The 22,863-nt window shown below is 42.0% G+C and overlaps 1 protein-coding gene across 1 annotated transcript; it reads right to left on the reverse strand.

Moving 5' to 3' along the window:
• Positions 1 to 3,412: 3,412 nt before the first annotated feature.
• On the reverse strand, positions 3,413 to 19,837 carry mfsd1l (major facilitator superfamily domain containing 1-like). Its single transcript, XM_036580521.1, has 13 exons — positions 19,718 to 19,837; positions 17,830 to 17,930; positions 17,601 to 17,719; positions 16,735 to 16,790; positions 16,482 to 16,625; positions 14,910 to 15,068; positions 13,801 to 13,916; positions 13,262 to 13,362; positions 11,872 to 11,983; positions 10,771 to 10,908; positions 8,385 to 8,524; positions 7,899 to 8,010; positions 3,413 to 5,267 (listed from the first exon to the last, which is right to left on the reverse strand). Exons 1-13 carry the CDS (start codon positions 19,737 to 19,739, stop codon positions 5,124 to 5,126), a joined length of 1,464 nt encoding a protein of 487 aa, XP_036436414.1. The 5' UTR covers positions 19,740 to 19,837; the 3' UTR covers positions 3,413 to 5,123.
• Positions 19,838 to 22,863: the final 3,026 nt, after the last annotated feature.

Here is a 22,863-nt window from a genome sequence, read left to right on the forward strand (position 1 = left end):
TCGTTCACTGGAGTCTGTGTTTGTGTAAAACGTCTACAGTGGTGCTACGGACCATGACGACCCGGCGCGCCCCCTGCTGGTGTGCGTCTTAAGCTTTTTGCCAACTAGTTTATTCTTAGCAAGCTGTTTCAACATCTCCAGCTAACATGGCTAATCCAGTGTTTTGGTTATAGTTATTTTCACCTGTTCATCGGTTTCTCTCTCGTTAGACGTAGCTGACGTTACTGTGCTCTGATAGCTGTGAAGGAATTTTTCCACAAAGCATTTATATCCTTTATTTAGTCTGGACTCCACATTGTTGTGTGTTCAGTTCTCCAACAGTTCTGGACTCATCCTCTCATGGCTGAAGTGATACGAACGCCTGTATTTCTGAGGTTAGTAACTGTCCACAAGGCAACACTTGTTTTACCAGTGTTTACTCACTTCTGTTTCTTGTGAAAAGGGCCTTTTGTACAGGACTGTTAACTCGATGATGGCATAAACATACCTGATGGGCCACAAAAGCTTTTCACTGGATTGAAACGTCTACAGGAGAAAGACGAGAAGTTGGAACTACATGTCGTTGCTCTTTCTGATTACCGGCGATCTGAGATGATCCCTCGTGGACTTAGAATGAAAAAGTTTCCCTCCTTTAGATGGACAGCCCTGATTTTAAACACAAATGCTCATTTGATCTCACCCTCCTGCTGATAGAGGAAGCTAAAATTCAGAGGGCCTCTGTGAAGAAGGGTATTGTGGAGATGGAGGCCAAAATTCTGTCTCTGAAACTTAAGGAGGATATTGAGAAGTTCACTGTGTCTCTAAAGCAGTCTAAGATCATCAGATTCAAAAGGGATCAGGCTGATTATACAGAGGGATCAGTAGATTCCTGACTCATCGCTCTCCACGCTCTTCAAACGTGAATAAACAGTCCAGGACAGCGGCTTTCGGTTTACCAAGTAGTGAGGATAAAGATGGGGTCACTAAACATTCCAACAGTGAACTCTCTGGTTGTTTAGAAGGTCCTTCCTGGCCAGGCCCTCCAAATTTAGGCGTAAAAACACGGAGAGGGAGGAAAAGGAACAGCCAGAGGTCCAAATGTAACTCGCCAACAGAGTCAATCCCACCGGCCACGAACACAAAGCTCGACCAGGAGGACCAAATGAGGAAAACAGTTATTAGCATCTCAGGTTCTCCTCTTTCTGAGGCTTGTTTATCGTTTACCTTCTAAAGGCCTCTCTTTTGCCCCTGTTCACTCAGCCTGGGAGTTTCAGACAAAGGTGGACTTGTTTAAATTTGAAGTTTGGTATAAGCAGAAATCAGATTAGCTCTACAGCAGGATGAGCTTCCTGTAGTGATGACGACTGTACTGCTTCTGCTATGATTTCAACTGATACTCCTTTTAGACCCAAGTCTACATCTTTCCCTAAACTCTCAGAAATAAAGGTACTAAACTCTCACTGGGGTAGTGTACATCAGTACCTTTACTCAGGGAACATGACTGTACCATAATCCACTGAAATTATACAACCCCATTTCCAAGAAAGTGGGGATGCTGTGCAGAATGTGAATAAAATTAGGATGCAACGATATGCAAATCATGTAAAATTTTGAAACTGAGAAATTTTATTGTTTTTTGAAAAATATTTGCCCATTTTGAATTTAATGCTAACAACACACTCCAAAAAAGTTGGGACGGGGGCCTGTTTACCACTGTGTTTCATCACCTCTTCTTTAACAACACTCTGTAAGCGTTTGGGAACTGAGGAGACACTGCTGTAGTTTAGAAAGTGAAATGTTTTCCTGTTCTTGTTTGATACAGGATTTCAGCTGCTCAGACAGTTCAGGGTCTCCTTTGCTGTATTTTACATTTCATAATGTGCCAAATGTTCTCAGTGGTGACAGGTCTGGACTGCAGGCAGGTCAGTTTAGCACCTGGACTCTTTTAATATGGAGCAATGCTGCTGTAATACATGCAGAATGTGGTTTGAGATTGTCTTGCTGAAATAATCAAGGCCTTCCCTGAAAAAGACGTCGTCTGGACGGCAGCATATGTTGCCAAAACATGTATATATCGTTCAGCATTAATGGTGCCTTCACAGATGAGCACGTCACCCATGCCATGTGCACTAATGCCCCCTACACCATCATGAATACTGGCTGATAACAAGCTGAGTGGTCTTTAGCCCGGAGGACACAGCGTCCATGATTTCCAAAAAGAGTTTCAAATGTTGATTCGTCGGACCACAGGACACTTTTCCACTTCCCCTCAGTCCATTTCAAATGAGCTCAGGCCCAGAGAAGGTGGCAGCATTTCTGGATCCTGTTTATATTTGGTTTCTTCTTTGTGTTTTAGAGTTTTAACTCTCATTTGTGGATGCAGTGATGAACTGTTTTCACAGACAGTGGTTTTCAGAAGTGTTTCTGAGCCCATGCAGTGATTTCCACTACAGAATCCTGTCTGTTTTTAATGCAGTGCCGTCTGAGGGCCCAAAGATCACGGCCAGCAAATACATGTTTTTGGCCTTGTCCCTTACATACAGAGATTTCTGCAGATTCTCTGAATCTTTTAATGATATTTTGTACCGTAGATGATGAAAAGCACAAGTTCTTTGCTATTTTATGTTGAGAAACGTTATTCTTGAATTGTTGCACTATTTGATGGTGCAGCCTTTCACAGGGTGGTGAACCCCTCCTCATCTTTACTTCTGAAAGACTCCGCCTCTCTGAGACGCTCTTTATACCCAATCATGTTAGTGACCTGTAGTCAGTTAACCACCAGGTGTTTTTTTTAGCATTAAACAACTTCACCAGCCTTTTGTTGCTCCTGTCCCAACATTTTTGGAACATGTTGTTGGTATTGAATTCAAAATGGTTACATGTATTTTTAAAAAACAATACAATTTCTCAGTTTGAACATTTTATATGTTGTCTGTACTATTTTTTAATAAATATAGGGTTTAAATGATTTGCACATCATTGCATTTTGTTTTTATTTACATTTTGCACAGCATCCCAACTTTTGGGAACGAGGTTGTGAAGAGAGAGAGAGAGAGAGAGAGAGAGAGAGAGAGAGAGAGAGAGAGAGGACAACAGTGATCTATTGTACTCTTGCTTACAGATGGCTGTGGCATCACTGGGAGTCAAAACCTTCTGCTGATAAGACCAACACTTAGACTGCTCTGCTGCTCAGGAGCCCCACCATCATTTTTAACATCCAAACAAACAGAAAAAGATTCCGACTCAAACCTGCAATTTAATAATAATGTAATCTAAACCGAATATCAAAAACGACATTCAGGCTTTTATGTTTAAAGGGACAATCCAGACCTTTCATTCTTTACTCGTTTACTGTTTAAAGAAGTTTATATACTGACGACTCCTTAAATGTTAATAAAAGTGTTGAGTGTAAATAAGAAGGTGGAACAGAAGCTCAGCTTACAGGACAAATGTTTATTATCAGTATATAAAAAAATCATAGGGTTTAAAACATGCAGATGAGTTCAGTCACTCGCAGCTTAACAGAGACCTTTAACCTCAACTTAAAAGATTCAGTTCAACAGACTGTTTCTCACCGCGCGACTAGTAATAATAATAATAATAATAATAATGATGATATTTTGGTAACTCATGTGACCACTGAGGCATGTTGTCACACCAAACACCAGTGAAATCAAATCTGTGTTAATGCCACTAATTCAACCCTGTGTTAGATGGGAACTCCACCAATTTTCAAAATTTCTGCTTAATAAAATGGATAAGATATGAACAGAGCAGTTCAGAGTGGTTTGGTGTGAAATGATCCGTTCTAGATAAACTTACAGAGTCAGAACTGTCCACAGTGGTGGTGATAGGAACCAGACGTCCACCTCTAAAAGCTCCCTCACAGAAAGTTACTACATGAAATGGTTATGAATTCACTGCCTGATGACTGAGACACTGTTTTATGATAGTTTAGAGAACTTAAACTCCATTCATGGTGGAGGGATACATGCAGGGCGCTGTGAGGCAAAATAGTCCCCAAAGAAAACTTATTATTTCAGATTTTCCACTATTTTCCATCATCAACATTCATATAAACTCAGAAGACTCGTGTAGGTTCACTGGTGGTTCTGGATAGTAAATAAAATGTCTATATTTGTGTTGTAGTCATGGCGACCCCTGGTTCCTATCACCACCACTGTAAAGACATCTGAACCATTTCACACCAAACCGCTCTGAATCTCTCTAAGTACATCTCACACACTGAACTACGGAGAAATCCCACCCCAACACCACCGAACACTGTATACCCTCACCTGATGCCCCACATACAACTACAAAAACCATTATATAAAAGGCAGAACATACGTCTGTGCACACACACATATCTGCAGCATTAATCCTGACTGAAGGAGCTTCGCCATGATGTAACATCATCCTCAACACTTCTCTCTGATCAGCCCAGCAAAAGTTTGGGCTTTGAGCTTTGTTCTCTTTTCAAATGTAATGTTTGATTTCCAAAACTACTTTTAATGTAAAAGACCATATTGAAGCTTTTTTTTTCCCCAAAAAGGGTTTAAACAGCTAAAGCGTTGAGCACGGATGAGAAAATGGGCGTGGCCTTTGGCTTTATTCCCAAAGTAGGACAGTTATCAGCTGTTCCTTTAGTTTTACAGGCCTTATGTAATGGTTTATATAATACTGAGATAAAAACAGCTCTGTTTAATATGATGGTCAGTTACTGCAAAGAAAACGTGATCATTTCTACTAAAACCATTTTTAAAAGCTAGGTGTCCCCAGACTTTTGACACGCTGTGTATACGGTTGTGTGCAAAAGTTTGGGCGCCCCGGTCAGTGGACAATTACTGTTTATTTGCTGAATTTAACAAATTGGAAAAATGCAAACATAAAATGTGGCCTGTGCAAAAGTTTAATTTTTATTCCAGTGTGTTAAATTCAGTAAATAAACAGTAACTGTGTACTACACTGTGCAGAAGTGTGTCTCTGTAAAGGATGTGCAAGTTATTTACACTTAGACAATCAATAAAACGTCATTTGCTTAAACGTACGGCTGAGTGTGAATCTGCTCTGGGGAACAGCTGTGAGCTCAGAGTGTGTTTTTCCCTTTAGCATCCATTCCCTGCTGGAGCGAGTGATGATGTTCAGGATGTGTTGATGGAGCTGGAGGTGTTGATCCCGTCTTCCTCTCCTCCGTCCTCTGCCTCGTTCACCAGCGGCTCCGTGTCCGTCTGCACCTCTGCGTTCTGCACCGCTGATCGCTTCGTCGTCCTGTTCAGAGTTCCTCCCTGCACACAGACACACAGCACTGACGTTAGATCGGTCAGCACAGCAGCGCAGCTTCAGTACCGGAGACGGGGTCGTGTAGCAGGACTGGCGCTTTATTAGATTTTACCAGAAAATATTACTACAGTATATTTATCTAAATCATTCTGTATCATTAATTATTAGGGGTGGAACAAAAAACGCTATAATATTGCAATATTCTGGGTTTAAAAAACATCAACACAGCAGCCCAAGTTTTGATATTTTATTATTTAATTATTAGCATCTTTAACCTGTATGAAGCTCACTGTTATCCTGTGTTCACAGGATGACCAATGACATGTTGTTGTTGATTTTCTCAGTGAAAATAAGTGAACAAATCCTTTACAGAGACACTAAATATGGCATTTGTCTGCTAATTTTAGAGCACAATTTCTGTTTATTTGCTGAGTTCAGAAAATACTGAAATACTAACATACTGTGAGGAATAAAACATAAAATATAAAGTGTCATAACTTTTGCACAGCACATATCTTATGTTAAATTCAGCAAATAAACAGTAAAGATTTGGAAATGAATGCCGGCTTGATTTTCTGTGCTGTACAGATGCATTAAAAAAAATCAGGCTGACCAATCAGAGCTCCGCTATCTTGGCTGCTGCTCAAACAAATGTGCATCGAGATGGCAGCAGAACAGCTCAGCGTGATCGCAGCACAGCACAAAAGCGACAAGCAAATGCTGTCTATAAGCATGTGGAGGGTAAAGAGAATGTATGGCAGAGCAGAGCTGGAGGGCTGAGATGCATCCTAGTCTGTTCACATCCACGAAGATCTGCAAGCTATCAGATTCTTTCGCCAATGAACGCTCGTTTCTTTATGTTTTTTTTGTAGTTGGTTATGTTAAAACATATTTATCAGAAAGAGGAGACGGTCAACGTCTCCCTGCCATTTATTCGCTCCTTTTTAATTAGAACAGCAGTAAGCAGAGCCCCGAATTCCCCCACCGATGTCTGAAAATACCTTCAGAATGGCTCATTATGCAGCTTCAGCTCCTGCATGAGGAACTGAATCTCCCTGTGTGGGTGTCTTTACTGTAGACTGGGGTGAACCCAGTGTATCGTTTAGACGCAGTGTGTAAAAGAAAAACTCAAGGAGCTCATTTCTTCTTCCTCTACACTCTTAAAAAAGATGGTTCTTTAATGGCTCTTCAATAGTAAAGATAATGGTTTTATATATATATATATATATATATATATATATATATATATATATATATATATATATATTTGCATCATGAAAAGATTCTATATAAGGTTCCTTATAGCACCAAAAAGGGTTCTGCTATTGTTACAAACCCTTTGGGTGCTATATAGAACCATTTTCTTTACCAAAGAACCCTTGAAGAACCATCTTTTTTTAGAGTGTATAGAACCACTGTCTTTACTAAAGAACCATCTTTTGTAAAAGCACCTTCTTCCTGTTACTTTCAGAGTGTTTTGGTCAAGGGTCAGCAACACATGGCTCTTTTACTGCCCTGTTGTGGCTCCACAGCTGAATCAGATTTGTAGGTAATAATAAAATAATCCTCCTTTACAGTAAAATAAAGCTCTGCTGATCGTTCAACACAGTTTAACAGTAAATGGTCTTAAACTCTGGAGTTAATGTAGAACTGCTGATTCACCCTTTAACCCTGAAGATCAGCGCAGACTGCTGGTCACCATAGCAACACAGACAACAGTCTCGCCTAGCTAGTAGCTAACAAAACGGCAAAGAGAGAGATTTAAGATGAACATCGATAATTTGGAAACCGAATGCGTTTATAATCACTCCAGGTGGTTTCCTGATACGTTTAATCTGCAGTGACAAACTGTCAAACACTAAAAAGTTGCGAAGCTGAAGTCAGTTTCTTGTTTGAATTGTCCCGTTCCACCTTAAATGGTGCAGCAGTTACATTCTGGCACCTCAGGCACCATTTAAGGTGGAATGGGAAAATTCAAACAAGAAGCTGGTGAATGAGAAGTGACTTCAGCCTTGTAAAAAGTCGAACGTTGAGAGACATTTTACAAGAAACTGTTCTACTTTTGCGGAAAAGTTTCCTGCCAGAGATGCGAGAAAAGCAGCTGTAGCTGAGCTGAAGCTTAAAGCAGAGCAAAGTAAGTCTGAGTTTTCGTTTATATTTTTATCCTATACTAGCACATCAGCACATACTGAGACATCTTTACAGCCAAGATAGTAAAATGGATATAAAATGTTGTGGCTCCCAAGGTGATTTGATTTTTGTTGAAAGGACAAAATGGCTGATCTTAACATTTGTGTTGTGACCCCTGGTTTAGACAAAAACATGCAGCAAACTTCACGTGAAAGTCCCATTGCAAATCCAAAAAAGGTGCATTAAAATGTGTGTCCCTGTAGAGGAAGTGTTGACTTATTTTCACTTAGGAAAATAAAAAAAAAAACATGAAATTTGACCAAATCTTCCCACATGACTGTACTGTCTGGGACTGTCAGTGCTACCCCATTACTTCATTAATTAAACGACGACACTATTGAAAAGCTATTTAATTTGGAAAATAGAGATGATACAACTGAGAAATGGAGCCAAACGAACAGCTCTGCTACTCAGCGACGTTACTGCCCATCCCTGTGTATGAGTACCTGTCTGTGATCCACTATGTTCAGTACGGCTGAGGTGATGATGCAGCTGATTGTATTCGCCAGCATGAAGATCATCATCCGCTGCCAGCGCCACAGAGGAATCTTAACATCACTGCAACACACAAGCACACAGACTGTAATACACTACAGGAAGTGTAGGGGGCGATATGGCTTCTACTGTTTCATTTAAAAAGCTCTATAATGTTCATATGATCCACACAGTCACTCTGACAGACTGTAATACACTACAGGAAGCGTAGGGGGCGATATGGCTTCTACTGTTTCATTTAAAAAGCTCTATAATGTTCATATGATCCACACAGTCACTCTGACAGACTGTAATACACTACAGGAAGTGTAGGGGGCGATATGGCTTCTACTGTTTCATTTAAAAAGCCTCTATAATGTTCATATGATCCAATTCTAGTAATCACTACCTGTAAGACTCATCAGTTGCAGTCCTGGCTGTAGGTGAGTGGGTGTTACCTGTTCTTGGTGCCCAGGATCTGCCCCACAATCAGGTTAGAGATCCCGATGCCGATCATCTGCACTGAAGTGGCCAAACCCATTGCAGTGCCCAGAGTGGCCTGAGGGACCACCAGGGGGATGGAGGGCCACATACTCGCCTACAACAAACATTCACACACATATAAAGGCTGACTGTTATAACCACTACCGTTCTACTGAAATCAGACTATTCATAATCCTGTCATTACTGTTATTTTATTTTATTCAGTAATAATTAATATAACACTGTAAAACAGGGGTGTCCAAACTTTTTTAAAGAGGGCCAAATCATGTCAGAATATCTGAGGACCGAAATATTATTTACAAATTATTCACAATATTAAGTTTGAAAAATATCCGTGCACAGACTCTGTGTTTCCTATCACTGTATAAAAGATGCACGAGGCTTCTTTTATTGTTGGACTGGATTTGGATCAGTAAGCACTCATAACATACATACATACATACATCATCTAAACCGCTTATCCTTCTGGGTCGCGGTGGGGTGCTGGAGCCTATCCCAGCTGTCATTGGGCGGAAGGCAGGATACACCCTGGACAGGTCGCCAGTCCATCGCAGGGCAGACAGACAGACATACACAGTCACACACACACTTAGGGGCAATTCAGCCTGTCCAATCAGCCTGACTGCATGTTTTTGGACTGTGGGAGGAAACCGGAGTACCCGGAGGAAACCCACGCAGACACGGGGAGAACAGGCAAACTCCACACCCTGGTCGCCCGGCTGGGAACCAAACCCAGGCCATTCTCGCTGTGAGGCGACAGCGCTACCCACTGCGCCACCGTGCCCTCGCGCTCATAACAAATTACTAAATTATTTAGGAGTAACAGTAAAACATGGCTAATATATAAACGATTTTCCTATTAGTGTTTATTTATTCAACGATATAATTTGTAAGACAAACTAGATAAAAATCTATACCTTAACAGTTTTGTTAGATCACTATCTTTACATATTACATTATCATTTTTTTAATCCTAATCTAACTTTTAGTTTTTAATTTAATTATTTAACTAACCTAATTTAATTTTCTAATTTGATTTGATTAATTTAATGATTTTCTCTTTCAAATGTATTGTTTTCACCATGTTTTAATTATGTTTTTAATTATGTTTTTCTATTTGTGTTTACTTGTTCAAACAACTCTGACTCTGAATTTTCTCATTTGTAAAGCACGTTGAATGGCAGCAGTGTTTAAAAGGTGCTATATAAATAAACTTGCCTTGCCATTTCATAAATGCAGTGACCCTGGGGCTGCACTTTGCTTTGGACACCCCTGCTGTAAAAATTGCATAGAAAAGCCACTAGTGGGCGCTGTGGGCAGCACTGAAAGCCTAAGATGCAGTGAAGAGAGAACAGATTTTTTCTGCTAAACATAAAAACTTTCAGCTAAACGAAAAAGTGCTTTATTAGTGTGAGATACGATGAGATTAAGCCAATTCCACTGTGAGGAGCGTAAAACTATACTGAAAACTGTCGGACTTGTAAGCCAGACTGGAGATTTTGATATGCAAAATGATCACTCACAGAACGTGCGCATGATGTTTACGCAACCAAAACAAACTCGTATGTGTACCATGTGTGGAATACTGGTACACAAACACACAAGGACATCTTGTTTTTATGCTAATTCTGGCTTCAAACAATTCATTTTAATAGTTCACAGTAAGTCGTACTGCGTCCTGAACCACATCGACAAGCCTGCACGACCGTACTGAAGATCCAGATGTGGTTTGTCAGGAGTTTCGGGGATGTTTTTACAGAAGCGATTTGGGTGACTATAGATTTCTAGTGTTCATCACATTAGATTAACACTTTTCTTTAGAATCTTAGTCCCACCATATTACACACTGCAAAAAACAACACGTCAAAAAAGAGTTCGATAAATGCTCAAGTTCATTTCTGAACTTCACGTACTGGTATTGGCGAACTCTTCATAAACGTGCTGAAAGACACAAGCTGTAGCGTCGGCTGAGGTGAGGTTAGATGAGGAGACGAACACCATTAGTAATCGCCTGTTTATCTAAAAGAGCTTTTCTTTGTGTAAATTTCAGGCCACATATCATCTACTGTGTCTTTCTGCATGACTGCAGTCATTAATACAGTAATGAATGCTGCAGTGGTAAAAGTGCTGTGGGACAGTGCTGGGAGTGACCAAGTGCTGCTGCACGCCGACACAGAATGTCATGAAATGGCTGAATTTTCCGAAGCATCCAGTGTGTGGAGGCCTTGGGAGTGTGAGTGTGTGAGTGTGTGTGTGTGTGTGTGTGTGGGTGTGGGTGTGTGTGAGTGTGTGTGTGTGTGTGTGGGTGTGTGTGGGTGTGTGTGTGTGTCTGAGACTCACAGCTGCGAATGAGTAGGTGATTCCGAGCCAGATGGTGCAGACGAGCGGAGGAACGAAGGTGAAGGCCAACAGCCCGAATACCGGCAACGTCAACACTGCACACAGCACAGCGAACACACCACGCAGACCCACGTAATCCTACAACACACACAAACACACATAAACACAGAAGCAATCATGCACATCTGACCCCACCATACAACATTATCATTACATTAAGCCACACTAGGACTGTACTGAGATCTTTAGAGATCTGTCATACTCCATGTGTTCCAATGTGACATATGGTGATGGATTCATTCAGCTGCCGATCGTTCCTCTAAAAGAAAACTGTTTCAGTTTAAACTTTGTTCTCCTCACTTCAGTCTTTTTACTGAAGTGAAACAGGACAGTGAAGCAGACAAATCAGCATTCAAATAAACCCTGACCTCACATTTACATATTTAACAGATGATTTTATTTATGAAATACACAAGCAACATTTACAACAGCTTTCATCCTTACACGTTTAAACCCTGGCCTAACCTGAAACAGCACCATCTTGTGGATTAAAGCAGAAACAATGAGAAAAGCAGAACTATTATGCACACCGATCAGGCATAACATTACGATTCTTTGTTTCTACACTCATTGTCCATTTTATCACCTCCACTTACTGTATAGGTGCACTTTGTAGTGCACTCCAGCAGCACTGCTGTGTCTGATCCACTCACACCAGCACAACACACACTAACACACCACCACCACCACGTCAGTATTACTCATCCACCACCCAAACAGTACCTGCTCTGTGAGGGTCCATGGGGGTCCTGACCACTGAAGAACAGGGTAAAAGGGGGCTAACAAAGTATCAGAGAAACAGATGGACTACAGTCTGTAACTGTAGAACTACAGAGCGAAACTATATGGCCAGTGGAGCTGATACAGTGGACAATGAAACAAGGAGGTGGTGATGTTACGCCTGATCGCACATAATGCTGTATCACAATATCGTAATGCATACACTACATATAATTTTACATATAATATTGCGTCACAATATTATGTGTAGGTTAAAATCGTTGAACAACTCATTTTAAAGCAGTTTGTGTTGATACTCACGATGAGGATCCCGACAGCAGCAGACAACACCAGAGAACTGTCGTATACAGCACCAGCGATGTAGGCAGCTTCCTTCTGACCGTAGCCTGAATATTTATCCTGGATAAACTTACTGCACACACACACACACACACACAAACACACAAACACACAAACACACACACACACACACACACGCACACACACACACACACACACACAGACACACACACAGACACAAACAGACACAAACAGACACACACACACACACAGACACACACACAGACACAAACACACACAGACACAAACAGACACAGACACAAACAGACACACACACACACACACACAGACACACACACACACACACACAGACACACACACAGACATAGTGCTTATCGTAAAGGCAATACATGCTTTAGCACCCATACTAAAAGTGTAAACGCGTTTTAGTTCTTGTACTAAAAGCATAAACGTGTTTTAGCTCTTATACTAAAAGCGTAAACGTGTTTTAGCTCTTGTACTAAAAGCGTAAACGTGTTTTAGCTCTTATACTAAAAGCATAAACGTGTTTTAGCTCTTATACTAAAAGCGTAAACGTGTTTTAGCTCTTGTACTAAAAGCGTAAACGTGTTTTAGCTCTTGTACTAAAAGTGTAAACGTGTTTTAGCTCTTATACTAAAAGCATAAACGTGTTTTAGCTCTTATACTAAAAGCGTAAACGTGTTTTAGCTCTTATACTAAAAGCGTAAACGTGTTTTAGCTCTTGTACTAAAAGCGTAAACGTGTTTTAGCTCTTGTACTAAAAGCGTAAACGTGTTTGGCACTAATAATAGAAAGTGTAAACGTGTTTTAGCTCTTATACTAAAAGCGTAAACGTGTTTTAGCTCTTATACTAAAAGCGTAAACGTGTTTTAGCTCTTATACTAAAAGCGTAAACGTGTTTTAGCTCTTATACTAAAAGCGTAAACGTGTTTTAGCTCTTGTACTAAAAGCGTAAACGTGTTTTAGCTCTTGTACTAAAAGCGTAAACGTGTTTGGCACTAATAATAGAAAGTGTAAACGTGTTTTAGCTCTTATACTAAAAGCGTAAACGTGTTTTAGCTCTTGTACTAAAAGCGTAAACGTGTTTGGCACTAATAATAAAAGTGTAAACGTGTTTTAGCTCTTATACTAAAAGCGTAAACGTGTTTTAGCTCTTGTACTAAAAGCGTAAACGTGTTTTAGCTCTTGTACTAAAAGCGTAAACGTGTTTGGCACTAATAATAAAAGTGTAAACGTGTTTTAGCATCTGTATTAAAAGCGTAAATTTGTTTTAGCACCTGTACTAAAAGCACAGCCATGTTTTAGTTCCCTGCGCTAAAAGTGCAAGTGTGGTTTAATACATACTACAACTGTAAATGTGTTTTATTACCTGGCGTCAGCAATGAACGGGAAGATTCCATTGTAGAAGAACATGATGGTGAGGACCAGCAACCAGTAACGGCTAGAAAGCAACCGGATATCCTGCACCCTCTGTAAACAAACAAACAAACAAAAACAAAAAATAAACACTATCATCATGTTTCCTCTGCAAAACATACAACTCACAATATTTTAAACATCTGTGCAGCATGATCCTCATAAATAAGGGCTGAGCTGTGTCAGCTGCACAAACACACCCACACACAGTGCTGACAGTGATAAATATACATTCACTATACATTTATATTCACTGTTTACTTTTAAAAATTCATATTCTTCAGCTTAAAATAGTGCGTATGTTTACACGTTTTATAATTGTTTAACACATTCAGGATTTTTAATGTATTTATATATTTATATTGTTCTTACCAGAACTTATGGGGACACATGGACTGAGAAAAGGCTTTTCTTTGGCAAATAAAAGATTATGATTATAATTTTCCTTAAGCATTTTTTTCTACTTCATCTCTCCCTCTCTCCCTCTCTCACCACTTTGCGGGATTCCTCCTGAATGGTTCCGTCCAGTCCCAGCTGTTTCATTCCCATCTTATCCAGCACACTGACCGTTATAGCAGAGAGGAAACCCAGCACACACAGCAACGTACCTACAGAAACACACAGACACTGTTATAGTGGAGAACAAACACAGGACGCACAGCAACACACATACACAAAACCTACATGTGTGCTCTATAGCCATTAAGTACAAGTTCATTTTTCAGGAGGTGTTTCTGATTAGCAGATTAGATATTAGATAATCCACTCACACAAGGAAGTGATAAAACAGGAGTTTCCAAAACTGCAGTTCAGAAACTGATTAAAGTCTACAGAGAAAATGTGTCTCCTAACAACCACCTGGAAGACCTGGTTGACCCCAAAACTGCCCCCATCAGATAAACAGCACTTAAAGCTTTCATCTCTGAGAGAGAGGAGAAAATCAAGCTGCTTCAGATCTGAAAACATCCACAGGTGTTTCTGTCCATCCTTCCACTGTGAGAAGACGACTCAGCGCTGTGGGTCTGAAAGGATGTGTAGCTGATCAAGAAGAACCTCACTGAGAAAAGGAGACGGACACATCAAACAAAGAAGCTGAACGATGGACTGACCACCCCAGAGTCCAGACCTCAACGCCACTGAATGTGTTTGATTACTTCAGAAAATGATCAACCAGCTTCTAAGACTGAACTTTGGAGGTGTGTCTGCAGATTCTTTGAGGAGCTGAAAGTGAGTCTCCTGAACAGAATGGAAGCTGGAATAAAGGGGAAGAGTGACTCACTGACTCACACAGCTGAGATTAGTTTTAGACAGTAAGGCTTCTGTGTAGTTTCATGTTAGATGTATGCTTTTTTTCCTGATACTGAAAAAATAATAACTTGTACTCAGCGGCCAAATGGACACAAAATAAATGAAGAGTCGTCTCAGACTTCTGCCCAGTACTTCTGCCCAGTACTGTGACTTTCTGGCTGGTTTTGTTAAACAATTAATAAATAAAACCAGTTTAAGGTTCTTAATTAGGTTAAGATTCAGACTAGTAGGTTACATTATCATCAGCGTTAAAACCAAGTATACTAAACAAAATCACGTTTGTTTGGCCTCACCTCCCCACAGCGTCCACTGCATGCCGTAGTGCGACTCGAACCGCTGTGTGAGGAAGAAGTTGAGCACTGAGCCGAGCCGGGAGAAGGCCAGAGTCAGACCGAACGCCAGAGCCAGCTCTTTACCCTTAAACCAGAATGCTGTGATACGGTTCTGAACAACTGAGAGAGAGAGAGAGAGAGAGAGAGAGAGAGAGAGAGAGAGATAGAGAGAGAGAGAGAGGTACATTTGCTTTACAATGTACTTCACAGACTGCTGTCAGTTTGTCAGTGTAAACGGGGAGTTTTCAGAACCTGTTAGAGTTCAGTATGATGTCCCTCAAGGCTCTGTTTTAGGTCCATTACTGTTCTTTTAAGCAGAGCCACAAAGGCACGTCATTCATAAATAATGTTCCAGATTAATCCAGACTAACACAGTTGTTTGTTTGGTGCGTCAAATTCATATCATTTGGCAGAGTGTTCTCTTATTTCAGTCATCTTTATTTTTCATGTAAACCATATCGTTTTGCTAACCCTGCTATGTAAGGCATTTTGGGATTTTCTCGCTAAAAGAAATTACTATTCTTTGTTCATTCATTTTATTGGCGTTGTAAGAGTGTTTTTAGGCATTTTGCAGGCATTTCTGCCGTTGTGTAGTTGTGCAGGCATGTGGCCATTTTGTGGATGTTTTGGGTGCAGTGTTATGATGGACCAGATCTGCCAAAATTGAAAATAAAATTAAAAATAAACGACTCAGTAAATTAATATATGAATTAGAATTGCAAAGAATAACGATGATAAATCATAAATCTAAAAAATGAATAAATATATATATTAATAAATAAAACTTTACATAAATTATGTTTGCATTTACTTACATGTCTATTTGGTAATTTCCACTCCTTACTAATTTTTGTATTTATTTATTTATGTTTTCATTTTTTCATTTTTATGTATTTATTTCCATTACTATTCATTTCTATATTTATTTATTTCCCTTTTTAGTTTTTTCTGCATTTCCTTGTACTTATGATAATAAAGGGGCTGTCAATCAATGACAGAGTCTTAATATTCCGATTGGTTGATCGATATCAGATTCTGTAGACTGATTGTTCATGTCTTGCTCTCTCAGTGGTAACTGAGGACCAGACAATACAGTAATGGCTGCTTACAGACAGTCAGAGATCTGAGAGTCTCGGCTGATCTGGCTGAAAATGCAGGTCTGGATTATTTACTCTTCTGTTGGAGGCTGTGGGGACAGTTTGGTCCAGTTTGCTGACCCTGTAGTGTTCAGAACTTTGGAGGAGGTGGTTCATCGTCTTTTCCTGCCAAGTTCAGATCACACAGACATTCAGACCAGTTGTATTTTGGCAGATATGGTCCTGCATGCACTCTGGGTGTTTTTTGGGCATTACAGGGCTCCAAATGTTTTGGGAATCGCGTGGGTGGGTTTTCGGGGCACCTCCTGGGTGTTTCGGGGCACTAGATAAGAATTCTGAAGGTGTATCTTGGGCACTGCGTGGTCCTTGTCTGAGAGGTGCTGTGTGCTCTGGGGAGAGGTTGCTGGTGTTTTTGGATGTCGCGTTTGTGCCGTACTGGTAAGTGATCCGTTTCCAGAGCCGAACAGAAGCCGTCCGGTCAGCATGAGGGGCAGCAGGTACTCCGTTCCTTTAAAATGAGAACCGAGAGCAAAGATGGCCGATCCCAGCACGGTCAGGAAGGAGAACAGGAACACGCCGACTGCAGGAGAGACACACAGACAGGAACACATACAGGGCGATCAGAGACGTCTCACAGGTTACTGACGTCTAAAACAGAAAATGTCCCGTTCTCTCACACAAACACTTACAGCGGTTCCCGAGTTTGTCGATGAGGAATCCTGCCATGATCACCACGGCGGCGTTTCTGTGAGGAAACAACACATCTTCCTTAATAAACCACAGCTGGACGCTGTGTATGTGTATATATAGCTCTACGGCTGCGTACCATTAAATACGTTCAATATCAGTACAAATACAGATACTTGACTTCAGTACAGATTCCTGAACGATACGTTTTCAAAACCTTTATCCGAAGGTGGGTGTGGCTTAAAGTAAAAAAGAGGGCTCTGCGACAAGACAGCAGCGTTGACATGTTAAAGCGATAAGATGTAAGAGCCCGCGTGATTTTACCGTGTTAAAGGCTCGTGCTGGGCACGCGACGCAATTTTCAACTCTGAATGAATGAAAATTCACCACTGATGCGGATTTTCGCCGGGTGGAGCTCAGTGAGGAGCACAGCCGAAAACGGAACCCACCGCGCCAGACACGCAGGGTCATTTTTCCAATTTTGCGTGATGCGCTTCGGCCAGTCGTTTCCGTGCGGCCAATAGGAGAGCAGCAGGTGGGTCTGGTAGCTCCTCTCGCCACCTGAAAGGTCAGGTTTATCAGAGAACGCCGCCCACTTTGCGAGCGCTGCGTTTGTGCCATACTGGTGTGAAAGGGGTCTGAGTTCTAGTGGAGTTCTGGTCTGAGATCTCAAAGGACCAGAAAGAAAACCGAGTCCTCTTTATAGGTCACTTAGACTGTGAACACAAAAAGAACTGAGGTCATTTGCAGTTGGTTCCCTTTCGGGTTCACTTTAGCAGAACTCAGTTCGGTTCTTTTAAAATGAAAGCAGTGTGAGAGACGTTCTGTGTGTCTGGGTGTGTAAAACGTGTCTGGGTGTCAGACTCACGTCCACGCGTAGATGGCGTACAGCAGGTTGTACTCCTGTGGGCTCATTCCCAGCCCCTCCACACATTCCGACCCATTACTGCTGCCGGAACTCACCGTCGAGTTCGGACACGTCAGGTTCTACGTGCAAGAAACACAGTCAGAGCGTTACTCTCTGGAACATTACTCTCTATAGGAACTGGAGCTCTTATGGGAATGTTTAGCTCTAGTGTAGTTCTGTGATTCCTTACCCCTTGGAACTGCTCTTGGAGCACACTGGGAATGTCGAAGCAGAAGTAGGAGCCGAATGTGAGCATGCAGTTAAAAAACAGCACCAGGAAACGGTAACAGGCTGCAGAGAGGAGGAGACGTTAAACAGCAACCTACAACAGTTCAGATGGAACTGTAATTCAACAACAACCTCATTTCCTTTAGAAATTCAAAACCAACAGGACGGGATTAACACCACACACACCACACCCCGCACCACACACCACACACACACACCTAACACCCCACACACACCTAACACACCACACACACCTAACACCCCACACCTAACACACCACACACACACACCTAACACCCCACACACACCTAACACACCACACACACCTAACACCCCACACCTAACACACACCCAACAACCCACACACTCCACACACCCCCCATACACCTAACACACCACACACAGCACACCCCACACACCACACACACCCAACAACCCACACACACCACGCACACCTAACACACCACACACACCCCACACCCCCCCCACACCACACACACACACCTAACACCCCACACACACCTAACACCCCACACACACACCACACACCTAATACACCACACACACCCCCATACACCTAACACCCCACACACACCTAACACACCACACACACCTAACACCCCACACACACACCACACACCTAACACACCACACACACACCCCATACACCTAACACACCACACACAGCACACACCTAACACCCCACACACCACACACACCCAACAACCCACACACTCCACACACCACACACACCATGCACACCTAACACACCACACACACCCCACACCCCCCCCACACCACACACACACCTAACACCCCACACACACCTAACACCCCACACACACACCACACACCTAATACACCACACACACCCCCCATACACCTAACACACCACACACCCCACAAACCTCTAACACACCACACCCCCCACACACACACACAACACACACAACACACACCACACTCCACAAACACCCCACACACCTCACACACCCCATACACCTAACACACACCACACCCCACACACACCCCACACCACACAACCCACACACCACACCCCTAACACACCACACACACACCTAACACACCCCACACACACACACCACCCCTAACACACCCCACACACACACACACCACACCCCCCACACCCAACAACCCACACACTCCACACACCACACCCCTAACACACCCCACACACACCTAACACAGCACACACACACCCCACCCCTCACACACCCCACTCACAACTCTAACACACCCCCACACACACACAACACACACACCCCACAAACCTCACACACACCCACCTCACACACCTAACACACCACAAACACCCCACACTCCACACACACACTCCACATACCCCACACACACCCCACACACCTATGATGGCATTTTTGAGCCACTGTTAATAAAAATAAAAATAGTAGACTTTGAGAATAAAGTCATAACATTTCGAGAATAAACACGTGTACACACTCCACAAAAAAAACAAAACTACCTGGTCCAGCTACTTTCTTAATACAGAAGCGACAGGAGGGTAAAAGCTGGGTATTAATATAGTAATTCATATCACAATTAACCTAACCTTAATTAACACGGGTCTGACCGCTTTGGCAAAACTGTAAATTAACGTTAATACGATGGCATTAACGACAAAGACTCAGAGAGAGAGAGAGAGAGAGAGAGAGGTTCAGCTTTACTTCCAGATTTCAGCTCTACAGTAAACATAGGTTAACTCAGATCCGCAGCTCCGGGCTGGTGACCGCACTGCTAACCCGGCTAACACGAAGCTCCTTTGTTTTGAACCCGGATAAAGCCTGGGATAAAGCCTGGGAGCCGTAGTTTACCTCTCTCCGCCGGTTTGGTCATGTCTGTGCTGGGCCTGTAAGTCTGTGTAAACTCTGCTCCGCTTTACGGCTCCATTTATCTGCCTGTGTGTTTTTAGCACCGCTAGCTCACTGCAGGGCAGCGCCGCTGATATCTGACCTACAAACGGCCCGGATCGACCGTCACATCAGCCCGCCGCCGTCAACGGTCGGTCCGCGCAGTGTACGGATCGAATGTTCCGCGCAGCTGCCCGTCACATGATTGGCCGCTCACGTGGTTGTTTTAGTCAGCGCTGACTCAGCATTGAGCGCTGATTGGGCAATAGCGCTCCGCGGCGGTTCAGCAGAGGATCAGATGAACTATGACCAGTTTAAACTTACTGAGGCGGAATATGGACACATGCAGCGAGTTTAACAGCAGATAAACAAACAGGAGCGTCTTCTGTCGGCATAAATGAACCAATACGCGGCCCAGTACTCAGAAACGAACACGAAAACGACGCCTTTTGGACTTTGGCTTTGTTGTTCTGAGATTTGGACTCACGCACCGTTGGGTTCTCCAGTTAAGGCCGCAGACTAGGGTAGAAAAGTTCTCCTGAACATCACAGACAGAGCTGTGAACACAGGAACCAGCTGTAAATGGCACAAAAGCAGATTTCAAATATTAAAACTGAAAACGCTGCTGAAAAAAAACAGACCTTCAATGCCATCCATGCTGAGCTAAGCAGGTTTATGCTGATCTAGTGCTGGTTTAGCTGGCCACCCAGTATGGTCATGCTGGTTGACCAGCATACCAGCATCCAAACCACAACAATATCACTGCTGTCGGAAGAAAATCTTGTATATCCATTTTTGATGGTTTTCAGTTTTTGACATAATTTGAAAATGCCTGTTGTTCTTTACATTGTGTGTAAATTTCATGATGATTGGACTAAAAGAAATGACCCAAAATGACTTGGAACAAAGTCTGGTTCTATTGACTTACATTAAAGTTAAAGTAGATTTTTTCCTTCTCCTGTAAAGTTATTATTTTAGAGATAAGAGGTTTTCTTCTGACAGCAGAGATATGCTGGTTTTGTTGGTGACCAGCCGTGCTGGTCTATGCTGGGTTTTGTAGCAGGGAATATATGTTTACATTGTTCATAAACAATCAAAGTCTGCATGTGTACTCATAATAAACGGTAGAGGGGCTGTATTTGGAAAACGATGTACCTGAAATGTGTAACGTTTCCAAAACAGTGCAGTTAAACCATCAATGTGATGCAGACACAAAATGTCCTCATGGTCACTTTAATGTATCTGTCTCATAGCCTAGCCAGTCCTGACCTGTACATTCCTGTCTTTCCTGCTCTCACATCCTCTTTCTACTCATTAGGGTGATCATCAAACCCTTCGTGAGCAGAGTCAGGCATGTTAGAGCAGAGCCTGTGGTCACTGTAGGGTCAGCAGTAAGCCTCAGCGCTGCTTCATTACTGTAGCTCATACTCCAGTGTTTTTCATTCAGCGCAGTGACTTTTTCATGTCGTTCTTTCTGTTTTTGTTCTCCGAGGCTGAGTGGAGGCAGAACGTACCAGCGTTTGATCTGGGCTCCTCTGAAGGCTTCAGTAATGCAATTTACTCTTAATCAGGTCTTCTAAAGGTGCAGTGTGTAAGATTTAGTGGCATCTAATTGCAACACATGAATCCCCCCCCTTTTGTTTTTCATAATAAACTATAATGTAAAATCAAAAGTGATGTAGTTAGGTAGTGTAATTAATAATAACAGGTTGATTATAACAGAGTTGACTGTAACAGGGCTGATTATAACAGGGTTGACTGTAATGGGGTTGATTATAACAGGGTTGACTGTAATGGGGTTGATTATAACAGAGCTGACTGTAATGGGGTTGATTATAACAGGGTTGACTGCAATGGGGTTGATTATAACAGAGCTGACTGTAATGGGGTTGATTATAACAGGGTTGACTGCAATGGGGTTGATTATAACAGAGCTGACTGTAATGGGGTTGATTATAACAGAGCTGACTGTAATGGGGTTGATTATAACAGAGCTGACTGTAACAGGGCTGATTATAACAGGGTTGACTGTAATGGGGTTGATTATAACAGAACTGACTGTAATTGGGTTGATTATAACAGCTGACTGTAACAGGGCTGATTATAACAAGGTTGACTGTAATGGGGTTGATTATAACAGGGTTGACTGCAATGGGGTTGATTATAACAGAGCTGACTGTAATGGGGTTGATTATAACAGAGCTGACTGTAATGGGGTTGATTATAACAGGGTTGACTGCAATGGGGTTGATTATAACAGAGCTGACTGTAATGGGGTTGATTATAACAGAGCTGACTGTAATGGGGTTGATTATAACAGGGTTGACTGCAATGGGGTTGATTATAACAGAGCTGACTGTAATTGGGTTGATTATAACAGAGCTGACTGTAACAGGGCTGATTATAACAGGGTTGACTGTAATGGGGTTGATTATAACAGGGTTGACTGTAATGGGGTGATTATAACAGAGCTGACTGTAATGGGGTTGATTATAACAGAGCTGACTGTAACAGGGTTGATTATAACAGAGCTGACTGTAATGGGGTTGATTATAACAGGGTTGACTGCAATGGGGTTGATTATAACAGAGCTGACTGTAATGGGGTTGATTATAACAGAGCTGACTGTAATGGGGTTGATTATAACAGAGCTGACTGTAATGGGGTTGATTATAACAGAGCTGACTGTAATGGGGTTGATTATAACAGAGCTGACTGTAATGGGGTTGATTATAACAAGGTTGACTGTAATGGGGTTGATTATAACAGAGTTAACTGTAACAGGGTTGACTGTAACAGGGTGGACTATAACAGAGTTGACTTGAACAGAGCTGACAGTAACAGTTGACAGTAACAGGATTGACTGTGATAGGTTTAAATGGAACAGAGTTCAGAATTGATTATTTGATTGTAACCTAGGTTACAGTAACAGAGTTGATTGTAACATAACAGGGTTGAGTTTAAATAAGATTCATTCACACACATCAGACTCCAGAGCACTGAAAACACGACCTGACCCTCACTGACCTTTACATCACCATTTATCAGTAATTCTGGTTGTTTAGTATATTAGATTATATTTGCACAGCAACTTAACATATTATGTTGAA

Source organism: Colossoma macropomum, unplaced genomic scaffold, assembly GCF_904425465.1.
Source record: "Colossoma macropomum unplaced genomic scaffold, Colossoma_macropomum, whole genome shotgun sequence".
NCBI classification, from domain to species: Eukaryota; Metazoa; Chordata; class Actinopteri; order Characiformes; family Serrasalmidae; genus Colossoma; species Colossoma macropomum.

What these genes read in the sequence shown, in the direction of transcription:
- mfsd1l (XM_036580521.1), bottom strand. Translation starts at nt 19,739, where the DNA reads ATGACCAAACCGGCGGAGAGAG. An exon ending in TCCAAGAGCAGTTCCAAGGG is followed by an intron (nt 17,720 to 17,829) that starts GTAAGGAATCAC and finishes TCTTGCACGTAG; the next exon opens with AACCTGACGTGTCCGAACTC. An exon ending in TACGCCATCTACGCGTGGAC is followed by an intron (nt 16,791 to 17,600) that starts GTGAGTCTGACA and finishes GTTTCCTCACAG; the next exon opens with AAACGCCGCCGTGGTGATCA.